Source organism: Nothoprocta perdicaria, unplaced genomic scaffold (genome assembly GCF_003342845.1).
Source record: "Nothoprocta perdicaria isolate Ctin4 unplaced genomic scaffold, notPer1 scaffold_188, whole genome shotgun sequence".
Taxonomy (NCBI): domain Eukaryota; kingdom Metazoa; phylum Chordata; class Aves; order Tinamiformes; family Tinamidae; genus Nothoprocta; species Nothoprocta perdicaria.
Window position 1 is genome coordinate 491,007 of NW_020455071.1, and position 19,718 is coordinate 510,724.

General features: G+C 36.6%; 1 protein-coding gene across 3 annotated transcripts in view; it reads left to right on the plus strand.

Annotated features, from left to right (window-relative positions):
• Positions 1-19,718, plus strand: part of EPHA3 (EPH receptor A3) — a 192,328-nt gene that overhangs the window by 135,558 nt on the left and 37,052 nt on the right. For 2 of the 3 annotated variants that reach the window (XM_026036932.1, XM_026036934.1), the window contains exons 5-9: positions 4,970-5,094; positions 11,442-11,604; positions 13,933-14,035; positions 14,481-14,548; positions 18,247-18,372. In XM_026036932.1, the coding sequence (XP_025892717.1) occupies positions 4,970-5,094; positions 11,442-11,604; positions 13,933-14,035; positions 14,481-14,548; positions 18,247-18,372 (585 nt within the window). The remainder of the gene's footprint in view (positions 1-4,969; positions 5,095-11,441; positions 11,605-13,932; positions 14,036-14,480; positions 14,549-18,246; positions 18,373-19,718) is intronic. The other variant, XM_026036933.1, reaches the window with a different exon arrangement.

A 19,718-nucleotide genomic window follows, 5' to 3' on the forward strand; every position in this document is an offset into this window, starting at 1 on the left:
ATTTATAATGTTCGCTTCCTTTGGTTTCTGCTCCTTTCTTTTCTGGACTTTCAGATTCCTCAAAGGAAACAGTAGAATGCAGTAACTCAACCATTCTGGTAAGAAGGAAGGATTAATAGTTACAAAAGGGAGCAACTCATAGGAAATGTAGGCTACTTTGGGCCAGAAATAATTGTTCTGACACTTGATAATGAATTGGAGCTAGCCCTTTTCTGCTTCAGAAGACRTATTTAAGAACACTCACACAAATAAAATGTAGGAAAATAAATATATATCAACAGAGTTTATATTTTTGACTTATTAAACTATATTTTAGGGATGTATACAAAAAAGATTAATTCCTCAGTTAAATGTCAAGACAATTCTAAACACACCAAAAACCTTAATGGTTTCTTAAGTTAAGTTTCAAGGACTTTCCATATCTATTTATTTGGCAGATGCAGTAGAAAAATGAAAATGCTTGTATTAATATTTAAAAGTGTCCATTTTTTTGAAGACAACAGAGAAAGCTTATGCCACATGGTCTGCTGGATTTTTTTTTCCTCGTCTATTCTTGGTCTAGCCAGAGGGTCATTAGCTCATGTTTTTCTGTTGATCTTGTTTTTTAACAGAGGAGTTATTCTAGACCTAGTGAAAGCAATGTAGGATATATAGAAAAGAGCTTTTGTCTCTAAGTTGTGGTGGGGAGCAGACCAGCAGAAAAGCCAGGTCACTTCCGTCTCCTTGCTTTTATGGGRGTCTGCTTTGGGGAAGTCAGGCTTAGTGCTTCACCTGTCACAGAGGGCTTCTCTTCCCTCCATCAGTGAGGGAACCACAAGCCTGCTTACCGAGCAGACTCAGTTCAAGATTTATCCCTTTTCCCTCATGCTCACCTTCTTGTAGGAGGATTATCCTGGCACTGAGCTCATCCTCTGAGGAGGGGGGGGCCGGCCTCTTTTCAGTGGTGGCCAGCAATAGGACTAGAGGAAATGGCCACAAGCTGAAGCACCAAAAGTTCCACAGGAACTTAAGGAAACATTTCTTGACAGTGAGGGTGACAGAGCCCTGGCACAGGCTGCCCAGGGAGGTTGTGGAGTCTCCTTCTTTGGAGATCTTTAAAACCCRCTTGGATGCAGCCCTGTGCCACGTGCTCTAGGTGACCCTGCGTGAGCAGGGGGCTTGGACTAGATGACCTCTGAGGTCTCTTCCAACCTTAAGCATTCTATGATTCTATGATCCTGGGAGCAACACAGTTCAGATCTGACTGAGTTTTGAAGAGCCCTCAACCTGATATAGATGTTTGCTTCGTAGATGAAGCAATGCTTGAGGAGGAGCAGCTTGAAGAGACTTTGCTGAGGAACATCAGCATTTGCTGACGGACTTTCATGCATCAAAGACTATTGTTGCTTGTAAAATCCAAAGTGGGTGAACAGAGATGATAGGAGTAACAGGAAAGATATGAAATCTGTACCACAGTATTGGGTGTTTATTTGAAACATCATTTATGTTTCAAAATTAGAATGTGCAGATGCTAGACAAAGTGATGCTTAAACAAGATGGGAGAAAAGACAGTATACATGAAGGTTCAAACAGTTAAAATATCATAGAATCRTAGAATCATAGAATGCTTAAGGTTGGAAGGGACCTCAGAGGTCATCTAGTCCAACCCCCCTGCTCACACACGGTCACCTAGAGCACATGGCACAGGGCTGCATCCAAGCGGATTTTAAAGATCCCCAAAGCAGGAGACTCCACAACCTCTCTGGGCAGCCTGTGCCAGGGCTCTGTCACCCTCACTGTCAAAAAGTGTTTYCTYAAGTTCCTGTGGAACTTTTGGTGCCTCAGCTTGTGGCCGTTTCCTCTAGTCCTGTCGCTGGCCACCACTGAAAAGAGGCCGCCCCCCTCCTCCTCACTGCCTCCCTTGAGGTATTTATAGACACTGATCAGGTCCCCCCTCAGCCTCCTCTTCTCCAGGCTGAACAGRCCCAGCTCCCTCAGCCTTTGCTCATAGGGCAGATGTTCCAGGCCCCTRATCATCCTGGTAGCCCTGCGCTGGACTCTCTCCAGCAACTCCACATCCCTCTTGTGCTGGGGAGCCCAGAACTGGACACAGTACTCCAGATGTGTATCTTGCTCTCTGAACATGGATAATGTGGTATATGCTCTAGAAATAAATAGTCCACTTGTGAAACATTTGGAAAAAATAAAAAGTTTGTTTATGCACTCAAGGTTAACGCTTTAAAACTAGGTAATTTCAGTTACCTTTATAGCCAAGGTAAGCTAATGGTTTAAACACTTTTGGAATATATGTTTTCTTGGAGTCAAAGATTCAGAAGCTGGTGGAGTTACTTGGTAGAGCTCAAATYTATTCTATGCATGGAATTAAAGGTCCATGAAAATTTTTGTTCCCAGTGAGTATCAAACTTCCTTCTGCTTGCCCAAAGAATGAAATGTTGTGTTTTTCAAGGATTGTATATATACAATTTCTAAGCAGCTTTAGCAATCTCAGGGCTTCAAAGAGCTATATGAATGTTTTATAATGTTATTGATAACTGCAGTAGAGACACTTTTCTAATAAACTGCTGTGAGATTTGTTACTGGTAGCTTCTCCAGAGATCTGTGTAAATGAGCTTAAAATAATTAATACTGTGTTAGAAAAAAAGCCTTTTTAAAGCACATCTGTATATTAGATTATTTCAGCCTACACCGAGAGAGTGTTACAGCACAAATTACCATAATTTATTAGGGGGGAAAAGCCATTTCTGTTAATCATATATTAATTATTCATAAAATGTGTATTAATGTCACCTTAATGGGAAGTGTTACCAGCTGGAGTACTGGGCTCAGCACTCTATTCAAATCCAAAAAATGCTAAATAGTCTGACTTAAAAAGAAGAATAAAATGACTTCCAAGAACATGGAAGCAGCAAGCTGCATAACATAAAGCTGGAGCAGTCCAGCTAGCTAGATGCTTCATTTTTTGGCTCCAGTGCTGGTTTGTACCTAAGATTTAGTGGAATTACAGAAGGAAGTTCATTACACATCAGTCCTGTATCCTTTGTCCTAGTGTACTTCATTGCTTTCAATTATTCAATGCTTTTCATTATTTATACTGAATAAAACCAAGAGACTATTTCCTATACCACTTAAAATAAAACTCTGAAACACTAAAATCTGATTTCAGTTATGTAATTTCAGGAAAAATTATTTCTTTTGGGGGGATGAGGGGAAAAAGAAGATTTTCTTCTTTAATGTTTTTCCTTCTCAGTGTTTTAGGAAAGATATTTCAAACTGGGTGGCATGTAAAAATGTTTTTCAGAGTATTTGTGGTTCTTTCTGCCTGGAGCAGATATGAGAGTATGTATATACATACGTGCTTGTGTGGGTGTGTGAAGCTTTCTCTAGTCAAATAAAGGAGGTTGTCAACATTTAGATTATGAGTCAAGACTAGAAAGTACACTTTTATGAAGCTTAGCAAAATCAAATATAGCATGCATTTCTTTTCAAAAAATTGTTTACATTAGGATTATTCTTTTTCTGGCTTTTGAAAGGTCTCTTGTAGCAAGGAAAGCTGAAAGATGAAGAGCACTGGTTAGTTCATGCAAATATATAATGCTTGAAAAGTGCAATTAGTTTTATACGAACAGTAAAAATTTCATAAGATTCAGCTGAAATGAAGTTGTTTAGATCAGCTAGTGCCTTTTTATTAGGATAGCACAATGTGAACTTATAAACACGTTTGTTTTACACAGTAAGATAAAAGGCTGTTTATTAGTAAAAGATTTTTTTTAAATGACAGTTATGATCTCTAATGTGTGATCTATAAGTTATCTTCTGATGAAGCTTGGCCAAAACCATGAAAGGAGGCATTTGTGGGANCCTTATCTAGACTGATTTAGAGGAGCCGTTTAGTCGCAGACATGTTGTTTTTCATTGCAAAACATTTGTGTTTTGAAAATGTGGACAGCTGAATGCTGGCAAATCCCTAACATGGATCTGACTGACTTTTGGTGTGTCTTCCCCTCTCTTCCACCCCCTCTCCCACTTGTGTTTAAACTACACCTGCCTGGGCACATACTGGTATGCCGGGAGCAGCAAGGGCTCTGTCCTGAGGAGGCATGGAGGGTGTTTTAGAGAGACCACCCCAGCATTTTTTTGCTTTTTTTTTTTTTCCTTTTCTTTTTCATTTCTTCAATGAGTCCAGGAAAATAAGGCCTGGTTTTGGAACAAAATGCAGAACTGGGTGGTCTAAGACAAATTGGTCTTAAAGAATCTTAGGTAATGATGATATTTTTTCTTGAAACACTGATGATACATTCAAGTTTTAGGTCATGGGTGAGTTTTGTCGTGTACTATTGATTGTCATACCTAATTGTGATTAATATAGATCAGAAATTAATTGTTTTACAGTTTAGATTTTTTTTTTTTTTAATTCTGGTTTTATTTTCAAAGAAATGTGGTAAAAGAACAGCGTATATGGGAGCAATTTGTATCTGGGGAGCTTACCACATAATGTTGTAAAAGAGGATTTATTGATTATTGCTAGCTGTGGATACCAGGAACTCCTAGTATGTATTGCATTCCAGCACTGTTTTACACTTGCTCATGAAAATGTTATCAGAGTTCTGCAGGATCTGGTAGTAATAATGCTTCGACATTATAACAAAAAGGTAGTTCTGTTGTTTTGCTCTCTTTTTAATATATCAAATGTTTTTCATTGCTTACACTGTAGTAGCAGATTGAAACCATCTGCCCTCTTGCCACTAGTCTGTCCGTCTAACAGAAAATCTCAGTCCGTTTTCCTTTGGACCATACACTTTAAGGCATGTGTACCAGAACTACAATCCAGCTGCTGAATGTTGACACAAATCCAGTCCTGCGCTCAGGAGTCTTTTAAAATGGAAACAACGCTCTTTGGCAAGGATTCGAACAGAGATAAACTCAATTTGCTTTTTTTGTCTCTTCTCTTTTCTCTCCAACCCCATTACAGCTCCATCCCCTATCACAATAATTAGGAAAGACCGGACATCCAGGAACAGCGTGTCTCTGTCTTGGCAAGAACCTGAACATCCAAATGGGATCATCTTGGACTATGAGGTCAAATACTACGAGAAGGTGGGAAGAAAAACTGAAGAGGAAGGGTGGTTCTGTGTGTCTTGTTTTATAGTGGATGATATCTTTCCTGTGTTAAGGAAAGAGATTCAGAAACAACCCTGGTCACTTGCCTTCCCTCTCAGTGGTTCTACTTGTTGAAACTGTTCAATGTTTGGCAAGGAAGGCATCCTGAAATTATCAAGTGAAATTGTTATGCAGTGTTTTCTAATAAATTAATTGCAAAATGTTTCAGAACAAATATCGAAGCAATACAGAGAAGATATAATTTTCCCCTCCTTTTTTTCCCCTCCTCTTGATTACAGTACATTTACTCAGTTCTGTTATGGTGTTTATACGTTACATTGTCAGCATTCATATATTCCTGTGCTTGCCTCTGGCACAAACGTTATTTTGCACTAAGATGACTTTGAAAAGACAGGCCATCCTTTTAGTGAATGGTTCATACTGTGAAGGTTCTCAGTTTTCATGAATAACTGAATTCTTGATGGTGTGTTCAAATAACCACAAAACAAGAAAAATCTGCAATTGAATGAGAACTATTTTATTCTGAAATTCTCTTATACTTCTMACTTTCTTACTACTTCACATATAGATCTGTGAAGAATTAAAAGAATTAAATCTCATAACAAAGTTGGCTTTTTGTAAACTTTACTAATAGACATAAAAAGACCAAAAGTTGTTGTGAAGATTCTAAAGAACGSTATTACCCATTTTTAGGCCTATTTAGAGAGTTTTTGATAGAGTATGTTGCTGACAAAGTAGACACAACTTGGAAATAAATAAAGGCAAAAATAATGGCTTAGCATTTACTGATATGATTAATGTGTAGAAGTCAGGTTTATACTTCATATGAAACTGGTACCCACAACTATTCATTTGGCCTTTAGAAATCTTCCTCATGGAACTTGTCATTGGGACAGTGTGATATTGATAGACCAACTTGATCTTCAGCCAAAGACTGCAACTCTGAGAGCCATATTCTGAAAAGATTTCTCCCAAATTAACAGGCCGTCTGATCTGGGAGATGATTTTTGATGAGCACTTGAACTTTGAAAGACCTTGGTAAAAATCTAAACGTACATAGTGTTATTGATAGAAGGGAAGAAGGAAAGCTTCCTAAATCATATTGCTTCAGTCTCACTTTAGAAAGCAATAGCTTATAGATGGTTTTCTTGTTGCCAGTTCACTTCATGTTTTTTCTATTAATTTCAATGAGGATAGGATCAAGTTCAGATCCTGGACCTGAGGATAAGTAAGAAAATAACAGCTTAGAGATAGTCTATAAATTCTCAGCAGTAAAAGCACACAGCAATTATTTAGGTTTCACTATTCTACTTTTTTATTTAAAGTAAATTTAATTTTTAGTGGGCATATTCTTTTTTAAAAAGAAAAAAAAAAGCAGAAAAAAGGATAATACCTTTCAGGAGGAAGTATTTTATATGAAAAGAGCTATTTGCATTACAAAGAGACATTTGAGACCTACTTGGCTGCTCTGTTGACAGTAACTTTGTTTTTGGAGAGCTGCTAGGACAACCTCTTCTCTGCCTCAAGGCCAGTCTTTGCSATTGGAAGGCCTTTCCTGAGGCAGTTCTATGAGGATTTAGTGGGTTGCACAATATAATACGCAACAGTGTTGCTTACCTTGTCAGATTAATCTGAGGATTGTTGTTCTCAATGCAGAGAATTTTTCCCTTTSTGAGCATTTCATTCACTTTGAGTAATTAAGTGATTTTGTGTATTTATTTGAGGTTTTTTGTTTTGTTTTGTTTTCCCAATCTTTTAATCATAGTTCTACAATAATGTTGACTTACTAATAAATTTGTCACCTTCCGGTAGCATTGTACACACGGCCTGAGCATGTGGCAGCTATTCCCATTGTGTCTGTCCTGTTTTAGGAAGCAGTCAGTCTTAGGGAGCAACTGGTTGATACAAGACAGCTTCATCAGACAGCTGGTCTTATGAGGCTGATCTTGCACATGTGTTTCTTCCCTTTGAAGTCTCTGATCAAGAGCTCATATGCACCAGACAGCTTTCTTAAAACCAAAGAGCCAATTGCTTAACAATAACAGCCAGACCATTTAGAGCAAAGGTTTTTTTAAAAAACAACCTTCTGACACCAGTGTTTTTAATGTGTGGTCTGCAGCCCCTTGTGGAGTCAGAAGCCCGTTCCACAGGGGTTATGAAAGGTAAGAAAGAAAAGCAAATCTGTTGTCAGGAGGCTTTAATGCASCACACGTTTAGATCTGCAAATTGAAAAAGGTTGAAAAGATCCTGTAGATTTATTAATCTACACATGTTAAGCTTACYTAAAGCTAGGCCAGCCCATACTGAATTATTGCTCTTCATTCTTCAGACAGCTTAGAAAGATGTGGCTTGTCAGTGTGAGATCTGTAGGCAGCCCCTTCTCACACACTCGTTTTGAAAGAGACTGTTCATTGTAAAGTGCTCCGGCCTTACTGATTTTCAGCTTCAGAAATCATCCTGGTCCTGCCCATCTCGAAAACAAGGTTGTTAAGTGGCAGGTGCTAGGAAATAAAGCTTTCTGACAAGTCCAATACGCTTGTTGGCAGGTGATTCATGTTCAGCCATTGTTTTCCTTCCTGSTTGTTTATGCTGCAAATACCTTTCCTAATTATTCTGGAAGTAATATATACAGTGCTGATAGATTGTTACAGGTCAGTCCAATTCTGCCATATACTTTGTCTATGCAAATTTTTGCATGAAATAGATTTCTAAGAGTAAATGATATTTGTGGACAATTAAATGTTACTGACATTAATGTTGAACTACTTTTAGAAGAAGAATTAGACTTCCTATATCTAAATGATAGTGTAATGTAATTTTTCTTGCGTGTTATTGGCATAAAGTATGTGAAAAAAATATTTTCTGAAAGTTTAACCTATTCAGTTTTTATCACCAATGATTTCACTTCTTAAACTAAGAAAGATAAAGCATTTATGACCTTTTTGGTAAGTTAGGAGCTGCAKTTATAGGAAAGTGTTTTAACTTTGAAATGAGCCTACTGGATTTTATTGCATAACACTATGAACTGAGAGTGACAGTTTTTGAGATTGTTTGAAATAGAGCTATATTTTCCACAAAACCCAAGCTTGTTTGTAAGTCTATTTAGCTAGATACCAATTATTCAGAATATTTAAAAGAAATAAAGTCCTATTTCAAATATAAAACTGAGTATTAAGAATATAGGTGTTTATACTTTATGGTAAGACAAAAAAAGGTATCCTAAATAACACWCACATATTCATTTATATATGTGGGTGGCAGTTATGATAACTAAATCACATAGACTTTATTAAGCTGAAATTTTATTCCAAATAATGGATAAAATTTACTTGCTGCCTATGTTATTATAAAGGGTTTGCGTTTACCATCATTGAAATCATCTGCTCAGTAGGTTGGTTAAAACAGATAATTATATCCAGTTTTTAATCTTTCTGGAACTTAAAAAATAAATTATATGCAAATATAATGCTTTTAAACTTTGATTATTGTAACTTTGAGGGTAAGTCAGATATATGCCTTGAATTTTCTGAGAATTTTCCTGTTGTCGAACAATTTATACCCCGCATAAAGGAGGAAGCAGTATTGCAACCATGCATTTTTTCTAAGATGTATAATCTCTTTTTTATAGCCTTGCTAAAGTGTGTAAGCTGCAGCTGACACGTTGAATGTTCTTCCTTATTTACTATAAGTATGTACAGTAGTTATCTGAAAAAGGGCATACCATTTGCTTACCATATAGTACCACCATATATTAAATATATTCAGAATATTACTTTTGTAGAACAGAGAAACGAGACACCGTAGTAGGATTTTCTTCCCATTAGGGTTTGTGTCTAGAAAACTATAGATAAATATCCAAGAGTAATACACTTTACACATCCAAGTTGAAATTCATCATCAAATTTAGTGATCATTAAAGTTCTCCTTGGCAAAGACTGACTCTCTTTTTTGTATATTCCTTCTGCTTATGGCCGCTATAGTGCTATATCTCAAAAGTTTTACTTCATCCCTAGGAGAGATAAACTTGTGCTTTTATGTGGTGTTTCACTGATTTGATTACTATTAACATAAAAAATGACTTACAAAATCTGTGCCTAAAAAGCTTACCATAAACTGAGATACCATGACATCCTCCATACTGTTATTTTAAACATTTATTTTTCAAGTTCCATTGAGGATTATTAGCAGACATGGCCATGACCATATATTCCCTTGCAGGTATGTATCTGAACAAGAAGGAAATGTTTGCATTTCGTAAAAGCGGCCTGAAGTGAGATCAAAATGAATGTTCAGCCATAGCATACACAAAAGATTTTATTTTAAAGAGAAGTTTATTATGTCTTTGAAATTGAAATAGTTGCCTATATTCAACTGAATGATGAGGTAGTAAAAGAAAAGCCTGTAAATTAAAATACTTTGCCTTTGTTAGTGCAAAAGACACTTTGTTAGTGCAAAAGACAAAGCTGTTTGCTCCTGAGAATGTCTTTCTGTAGGTCTTTTCCTCCAAATGTACAACTTTTTAAGAGAAGGGTCAGAAAACAATGGAAAAAGATCTAATGTTGATTTCCTTTTCATCATAATGTGCACAGAATAGACCATGAYACAGGCTTATATATATRTGTATATATATATAGGCTTTATGTTCTCTGAGGAGTATTTCTGTTTTGTCCTGTTTAAGATTTTGGTTCCAAATGACAACTTTTAGGTACAGACCTAGCATTTTTTTTAAGTGTGTTTACTAATGTGCATAATTTTAAATAATGTGCTCAGACTCTGATAATTTCTSTGACTATAGTGTAAATATCTGTGGTTCTGTCTGTATTAGAGATTGCCAAGAATAGGGTAATCAGATTCTTGAGCATGAAAATGAATAGCTTCTGATATCAGCCTAGCAACTTAGACTAAACCTAACATTTTTATTTTAGACAGCATTGGATACCAAGCATACTAAAATAGTGCTAGTCCCTGAACTATTCATAAGCAGGATGATCTGGCTTAGAAAATCAAAATATGCTGAGTATTTTCCAACCTCAATACATTTGCCTCAGCACAGAGTATTTTCTTGTCAAAGATAAAAGTTCAACGCGTTGCCATCAAATACCATACCATAAAACAGAGTGGAGATCAGGTGAAACTGTGCACTTACAACATACATTAACTTAACTCCAATTTTACCTTCAACTAGGCAAAACTCAGTGAGTTGAGTGTATTATAGACTGTTCCAAGTAATATGGCAACATATGGAATCTCCCAAACTTGAAGGAGAAAAAAAAAAAGTCAGCATTGTGAACCCAATTGTTTGAAATTCAGAGTTTCCCACATGCGTGGCTGCTCTCCAAGATATTCTCCAAGGCAGTTCCAGCTGCCATTTTTAGGAGGCCAAAACACTGCTTTGGTTCAGCATGGCTTTAGTTATATAAGCAACACCCCTGGCCCCAAATGCATGTTTAAATTTTTAGACTATGTGATTACAGTAGGACTGAGACATATTTTTATCAGAATTAGCTTTTTGCGCAGTGTGGAAGTGTGTTCAACCTTACTCAGTTAGAAAGCRGTCTATTTTTTTATTTTACATAGAAATCTGTTATGTCAGGAATATGTTTTTCTTAAGCAAAATGTAACTGTGAGCCATATCATCTGTATCAGCCATACATTGTGATCTTCATGAAAAAGTAGTAAGAAGTAATCATATGTGTCCTTCTGGCTACTAAACCTAAGCCTCACTCAGGAGCAGATTGAGTGGGGTTTTTCCCAAATGAGGATTGACGCATCGAGCTTATAGTTTTTATGGCATACTAGTAAACCAGTTATATTAGCTTGTTCACAGAACTAGGGTAAGGAGTTTGAGTAGAATTCTGTCCTGACTGTTATAAAGGGTAAAAGCTGCCCTATAAAACAGAAGGCAGTAAAAAACAAGTCCTGCAATAGCCCTTCAAGGCCCTAAAAGCTCTAAATTGGCCTATTACAACTTTCAATTYGGTGCAGTAGGCAGAAGTGGTTTATGGTTTTCGAATAATGCCTTAATCTTTAGTTTCTTGTTGTATTGCTATGGACAAATACAGTACAAAGCCCTTTAATGAAACATCATGTATTAGCACTAGTGTTTGATTTACAGCACAAGGCTATAGAAGCTCTAATGATTTAAATTCCTTGTTAATCAACAGATTTTTATTTGATTGAAAATGAATGGCTGCACAAGCTTTTGTTAGGCTATAAATACTCAATGCATTACAGTAATCTCAAGGTGTTTGTCATAATTTTATGCCATCTATTGCTTCTGTTCCAGGATATGGTTTTAATCTGATAATTTCTCTTCTCAAAAGCAGGAACAAGAGACAAGCTATACTATTCTAAGAGCAAAAGGCACCAATGTTACTATCAACGGCCTTAAACCTGATACCACCTACGTGTTCCAAATCCGAGCCCGAACTGCAGCTGGATACGGGACAAATAGCCGCAAGTTTGAGTTTGAAACCAGTCCAGATTGTATGTGTTTGTTCAATTGTATTTGTGTCTTGAATTGAGATCCCATCCTATTTCTGACTGATCTGAATGGCTGTTTTCACTCCCTTTCTAGTTTGGTAAATGTGACTCATAACTATTTATGATGTGGTAATATTACTATATAACTTTATGTTTTATCATAAAAATTGAAACATGTTGTAAAAAGTATACCATGATTACCACAGGTGGTATTTCTTTCTACTTTCCCTACTGTTACCTTATGCCAGAATGAGGCTGCTGCTCCTACTGACTGAGGAAGCCTAATATAATAATAAGTACTTAGCTTTGTATTGCTGCAGTATAAACTGCATGCTTCAAGAGAAAGTATATCTTATCTGCCCATTAGTCACGTGAGTCAGTGAGTAATTTTCATTACTGAGGAAGTTAGCCACTTTCTCCTATGTAGCCTTTGCGTGAAACTAATAGATACGGGCCAGGAAGGATGGCCATTCAGTTAAGGAGCTAGTCAGAATCTGATCAGTCTGGCTCTTCTCACCTCTGGCACTAAATTGCTGCATATCCTTGGACAAGTTATTTTTTGGCCTGGCATTTTTTTTTTCTTTTCTGTAATGCCATARTAATATTTATTATCTGGCAACCTTATCAGTGTTCTTTACAAGTTGTGTTTTTACATTAGAAAAACTCTTAAAAGAGCTCCTCATCTTAAATGTTACTTTATCTTCACTTGATACTACGTAGTAATTCAGATCTTTTCTTTACTAGAACATGAAAGTGGCTTAATGCATCAGAAAGTCTCTGTTTAGGTAACTAGTTATCAATGTAGGGTGATGTACTTGGCCCAAAATTCATACAATTAGTTAGAGACTGTTTACTTCTTAGAAAGTAGGACTTTTACTTAGAAAGTAGGACCCTTATCCGAAGTCCAGAGTTATAAACCAGCTCAGGATTATAATTCTGTTTTAAGATTTGAACAAGTCTTAAGGCTTCATCATGTACTCATAATAAGGCTTGAGAACCCATGGCAAAGGAGGTGTGGTTAGAAGCAACAAATTCTAATGAAGAGTAGCATAAGCCAGATAGTTTGGGACTTGACATTCTGGTATTTTTTGAGTTTTGTTACATATTTCATCCCCACTTCAGYTCTTATTCTGGAAAGTAAATGGATTGTAATTAATTATGGTGGACGCACTGGATCTCAAAGCAGGTTGAGTACAAAATGGGGAAAAAGTCAGTTATATGGATATTGTGAAGGTAAAAGAACTTCATAACTTAAAATTTAAGAAGCAGCTGACCAAAGTTTTGGGAGATGACAGAAGGCAGCGATGCATGTATCTCAGTAAGGAGGATTCAGATTGTACAGATAGACCCCAAAATATATAATAAGATTACAATTGCTAAGCTGTCATAACTACATCAATGCAGTTGTAGTTTTTTAATCTACCAATTAMTAATCAGGACCCATCACTTCTAAGCAGGAATTTATTTCAGAGTAGAGTGATGTGACTGCAAGGAATCACCCATAGAGACTACCAAAATTGTGTGGAGTAGGAAAGCTGTCTTTCAGCTCGCTTTGGACAACCAGTGTAGTAGCTAGAAGCCTAACTCTGTTTGGTAGTTAGAAGCCTAATCCTGCTATACTCAGTGAAGATTGATAGGGATCTGTAGAAATTGATCCAAGATACCCATGATATAAAGGTGTCCTGTCATTGTGTAGCAGTSTAGTTCAGCGGAGCACCTTGTTTAGGCATTGCAAGGAAATATTCAAAGTTAGTTAGACAAAGTTTTCCTTTTCTCCTATAGATATTGACKTAATGCAGAGTCCTTCTGCCTGCAACTGTATGCCCAGCCTCTTCTCAGCCTTTACAGTGATATTGTGAAGCTTAATTCTTTAAAGTTACGAAGTTAGTTGTGCAGTTTAATTCATTAAAGCACTTTCTGTCATGCAGAAGTGGGAATAATGATGATAATTATCAACTGGGAATTCCTGACAAGGAAAAATTCCTTACTGACCATGACCAAAAAAATCTGCACAAGTTATATATCTATATATTTTAATATGTCTGTGTATAAGTGGTATAGGGTTATCAACAGTTACTGCAATCAGCAACACTAAAAATTAGCAATAGCAGCAACAACCTTTTGTACATTTTCAGAGAAGTCTTTTCCTTTCTTCCCTTGTATTTATTTGTCTGATGAAAAATTACTTAGTAGATATTTGTCAGGGAGCCAAAAACTATACAGTGATGGCTTAATCTCTCTGTTTCCCTATGAATGTCAATTGTGATGTAAATAATATTTTGTGGCGAGGTTATTTATCTATTTTTCTGTGTGTGTGTGTTAACTTTCCAGCATTCTCCATTTCCAGCGAGAATAGCCAGGTCGTAATGATTGCCATTTCAGCTGCCGTAGCCATTATTCTCCTCACAGTCGTGGTCTATGTCCTGATTGGGAGGTGAGTTTCTCATCTGTTTGACACATTTCCTCGCACTTGCAGTTCCCACGGGGGTCTTGATGAGCACAAGGAATCCCACATTGCTGGGCTGTTCTGCACCTTCTCCTTTGTGTGCTGCCGAGGAGCTCAGGGTGCTGCTTGGTAATGAGCCTGCTAGYATTAGCAGCCCCAATCATGCGGCAGTTGTTAAAAAATGCTATAAACACATTCTTAGGCAATTGTAAAATTAAACTGTAGGGGTCAAAAATCAACAAATCCTCTCATTAGCCAATTTCCTCAAATTCCCTGAGAACATAACATGCCTCTATAGGGCACAGAGAATGTAAATATCATTAAACTTTCAAACAGGCATTTAATTGTGGAGGGAAAATATTTTATTCTGCTTCCACCTGCAGCTAACACATAAAATTTTTTATATATTTTTTTTTCTTTCTGTTGCTTGTAGATTCTGTGGATACAAGAAATCTAAGCATGGTACTGATGAGAAAAGACTGCATTTTGGGAATGGCCATTGTAAGTTACTTATGTCTTTTAATACATCCAGTTCTGCTGAATTCATCCCAAAGATAATTAGCATTTTTCAGTTAAAAGTAAAAGAAAGAAAACAGCCATACCTCACTTAAACGTAGAGTAAATTGGGAAGAGAATTCTGTCTTCTCTTGTGGTTAAGAAAATTTTCCCCATACCAATTAGTCTTTATTTCAAAATCTTTCATCCATGTTAAGGTTAGCAATGAATGAGTTGTTGCTATCTGCTTTCAAACAGTGTGTGTGGTTGGTAATATGATATTGATTCCACTGTGCATTGCTTAAGTGCAGAGCGGAACTTCAACTTCCTCATTATCAAATGTATAAATCTTTTTTTCTTTTTTTCTCATATTTTCTCTTTTTTTTTTTCTCCAAAGCAAAATGTCATTCAGTGAAACTGGTCTTGATGACTTCTGAAGGGACTGTGAAAACTGCTTGATGGACAAAATTGATCTGCTAATAAATTTATTTTGGAATTATTGTAAGCATAGGCTAAAAAAAGATTCTCGAGTTTCCTAGTTTATGATCACTATTAAGATTTTTATTTTTTGAAATTTCTTAGTTTAAGTAGTTTATTTGAGTATCTCATTTAAAAATTAATGGGATTACTTAATCCCACTTTGTTTAGGTACATGTTTTAGTCAAAGCCTTTCTGCCTACTTAAAAAAATGAGTTTAGCTATCTTTTTGTTGGGTCCTATCCACAACTAGGATGAAAGCCGTTTTCTTAACTTTAGTCCTTGCATCCAAAACTTACATATAGTCAGGAAAAGATTTTGTATAGCTACGGATATAAAATTTTGCTCATCCTGAGTAACCTGACATGCTCTTTCTTCCAAAGCCAAACCCCAAACTATTTTTGATATTATTAAGTGGCTCTTTTGCACATGGCAGTAGCGCTGCTACTGCTACTTGAAGAGACCCATTGGTATCCTAATCAGGTATCTCCCCCACCAAATACTGAAATGTTGGGTTAACATTTTAACGAAGAATTTAAGTACAGATGTTAGAAATTAGAACTGCTTCTTAATCATAGTGACAATACCATAACTGATCTCTGACTCTTCATATTATTATTTTTATTATTTTTAGTTTGGAGCCTTTCCTGATGTCAAGTTAGCCGTGTGCATATGGGTGCTTGTGGGTACACATACTCCCTCTTCACTGTCATGCCATGAAGGATTTGCCTCGTGCTTCCCATTGATAACTAACGAACTAGGCTCAAAAAAGTCTATACAGTTACATGTGGCCCGTAGAATTAATGCTTCATCATCCAAATTTAATTAGGTTATAAAATAAAAGCAGCCAGTAAAAAATGTGTTGCAGACAAATAACAGGTCAGAGCTTGCTCGCCTTACACCCGCACAATGGAAAGTTGCAATCACTATTCTTAAACATGTCAGTGCTGTTAAATTCCTGTGGCTTAAATTGCATTTAATTTGGCTTTAGATATTTATGTACTGTTTTCTGAGTAGTGCCATGCTGATCCTGTGTGTAGTAAGAATACAGCCACTCATGTCTGTGGCCTTTCTCTTAGAAATTCCTGAGAATGATTCATTGATTTTGCTGATATTTATCTGTTAGGATTTGTGTATATGTGTGGCTATTGAAACCTTATTTTTCTGCCCTTTTAAAGGTTTTCTAAAAGCGTAAGAGAATTGCTTCTGTGAACTAACAGGATAAAGTAACTTGCWCGCTTATCATAAACTTTCTCCATCTTGAATAAAGCAGTTGGTTTACTTCAGTCAGTTTATTCTGAATTACCTTAAAAATGGCTTTAGCCATGAACTATTCCCTGCAGCCTCATTACAAATCCTATAATATTACTTCAAAGGAACAAAAATGTGTTTCACCTTCTCAGATCTTCTGCCTTTACCTTCTTTGGCTGGGGCATTTTTATTTTTGCTACCCTTAGGGCAATTCATGCTGGTAAAATGAAAATGTAAATTATTATGTTTGCACAGAATGAGCTGTAAAGTAGTACAGCTTAACACATGTGCATGTGTTTATTATCTGTTTTTCATGACAGAACCCAGTCAAACTATACAGGCTGCCCTTAATTATTGGTGTGAAGGGATTATTCTCCTTGCAGCCACCATCACCTGATCTTGGGGACCTCTGGGGTCAGCATTAAAATGCAGCAGCCAAAAACCCTACAGTGCAGAAACTTTTAATTGTTGTTATTTTTACTGGGGGTACAAGGGAGCCTGTAATGTACATTCAGCATGGACGGAAAGGAGCATTTACAAGATTTTTAACCAACAGCAATATACAGCCAATTACTTGTTGTTTTACTTACAAGTGGTTCTGTAATCATCAGATTCTTGAAGGAAACACACTCAGCATTTAATACTACACAGGCACAGCCCTTCTGTTTGGAAAACGTGTCTTAGTTTGTATTGTTTACGAAGCTTGGGAACCTATTTTTATCATTTCTTTGTCAGTCCAAAGGCCAATAAATCTCCATAAAATTGATTTTTTTTTCCCACATACACTGTTTGACAAAACAATGCTATCCTCGAACAATTGATCCAAAGACGTTTTTCCCATCTGCCTAAATAGAGCAAAATGTGCTTAACTATACTAGAGACCAGCAATTTGCTGCAGTACAATAATGCCACGCTGGAAGGGATATTCCTGAACGTGGCAATATTTGTAGGAGGAAGTAATATATTTTATGAGAGCAGCTGATGTGGTGATGGAAAGCTAGAAATACATGTCCAGGATGAAAAGCTAGAAATACATCTSCAGGAATGCAAGTTTTGTGGTAGAAATAGAAGTGGCAAGCTTCAAGTTGCATAATGGTTATTTTACTTTTTGTTAATGAAATGTCTTTGTGTTTTAAAATGAATACAGAGACARGCACCCAAGTTATAAGGTGCAAACCACATGCAGGAGCTTGAACCAGGGGAAGAAGTACAAAACTGTGGTTTGGATTCAGCACCTTTGCTTGAGAGCAAGATCATAAATGACAATAAGTTCCTTTCCCTGCCCCACTCCCCCCATTCCTGCTGGCAGGATTGCTGGGGGAGAGCTTGAGACTGCTCTTAAAATCAGTCATTTGAACTAGTGCTTGCCTCAAGCAAACAGAACCACCACAGGGAACTGTAGAAGGGGACAAAATAACAACACTGATGTGAGGTAATGAAGAACTAGAATGAGTCTTGAGTTACAAGAGATACTGGTTCCCATCCTTGTATAACTAACAGAGGTTTTGAGTGGGGAAAAGGTTATTCAGACATAATTTTCTTGTCTTTTGCATCCTCTTACATCCTGGGCTTAGAAACAACTTGAAATAATGTACTCTTCTGCAGAGTGACTGTAGCATCACTCATTTTGTTCCTTGCTCCTGTACAGTTATCCTGAAAGGAACAAGATAAGGCAGCTTCTGAAGAGATGTGGTGGCAAGTAGTATTTTACAATTTGAGAGGCAGTCAAATATAGCAAGTGCAGATGTATCTAACACACTAAGCTTTGTGTAATATCTACACCAATGTCTCTGGTTTTGTGCTTCATGTTCACTCCGTGTTAAGAATTCCCAATGAATCAGCAAAAGCCCTTTGATTTGAGGAAGCAGTGTACTGTTCTTTGACTATTGATTTCATTTCTGTTGTTTCATTTGCCTTTCTTAAAAGGGATAAGAAATTCAAAGTAACATTTTCTCTCTGAATTTGTTTTTACACAGTGAAACTCCCAGGCCTCAGGACTTATGTAGATCCGCATACATATGAAGATCCCAATCAAGCTGTCCATGAATTTGCCAAGGAACTAGATGCTTCTAATATAGCCATTGATAAAGTTGTTGGAGCAGGTAATAACAACAGATGTGTTGAATTAAAGCTAGCCCTTTTACTATATATATTGTTTTACAGGTGTAGCTTTATATCCATGACTGGAAATATTCTTAGGTCTACAGCACTGTAGGTCATATTTACAGCTGATTAAAGTGTGTATGGAAAGTTAGGTACATACATGCATATTTTTTCCCCAAATAAACAGATAACAAGACAATTTTTACAATGACACCCATCAGCTGAYACTTGGACCCAGGACTGTTAAAAGTGAAAAAGAGTTTTATGTCTCAGTTATATGTCTCTCTTTAAAATCTGKCAGCACAGAAAATGGTATCAGCTCTGAAGATGTTATCTTTTTGTTTCTTACAAAGAAGATTCGTGATTGCTAGGCCTCAACCACAAGCTCATTTCATACCACTCACCACACATCCATCAAATTGCAGTGACCTCTGTCACTAGATTGATTTTGGTCACTGCATTCAATTTGAATTATTGATTTAGAAGGAAAGGGCTGTTTGTCTGATAACAGGTTGTCTGAGCCATATACATGCCATGCATTGTTGGGTTTACTAAAATAAACTGTCAAAATGGACAGGTTTTATAGCAAGGGGACTACATTACACAATTTTTCATCACAGAGCTGTCCATGTTGCAATGCAGCATATAATGCAGGATAGAGTGTGTGCTTGCTTCCTCATGTAAAGTGGCAGATGGTCTTGTCAAATCAGAAAATCATAAAATGTTGAGCTTTTCTGCTCAATTGAAGCATTTACGTACTATTGATTTTAATATATCAAAAATTGAAAATTACTACGGTATATTTATTTATTTTACTRTTTTCTATCTGAATTTTCTAATCAGAATTAATATCATGAAATGAGAGAGAGAAACTGTTCATATATAACACAAGRTTTTTATCTGGGGAAAAAAAGAATAAAATGTCAAGCTTCTGAATTCTGTGCAACTCCCAAATACTCCAATGAAAAGAACCTGCATTCCTCCTCTTTTAGTGTAGCTACTTAAGTGCTTGTTTGAAGTTATTTTCCATAAAGGTAGGATTGTGTTCCTTGCTGGTTTTAATTTTGCCCCACAAGAGTGCACTGTTCTCCATCATCTTTGGAAAAGACAGAAAAGCTGTTTGTTTATTGCACCTAAATACAGAAATAATATGGGGACTGAGGAGGGAATCAATCAAAGCAAGTCCAAGAACAATTCTTTTTTTTTTGTAAGACTGTATGGAGTCTTCTTTCACCAATGMAAGTTTCTTAAGCTATGCATACTATGTAAGCCTCACAAACGAATTCATAAAAATCAATGATATGTTGTGTTTTATAGCTCATTATTGGGACATGTTCTTATTCAG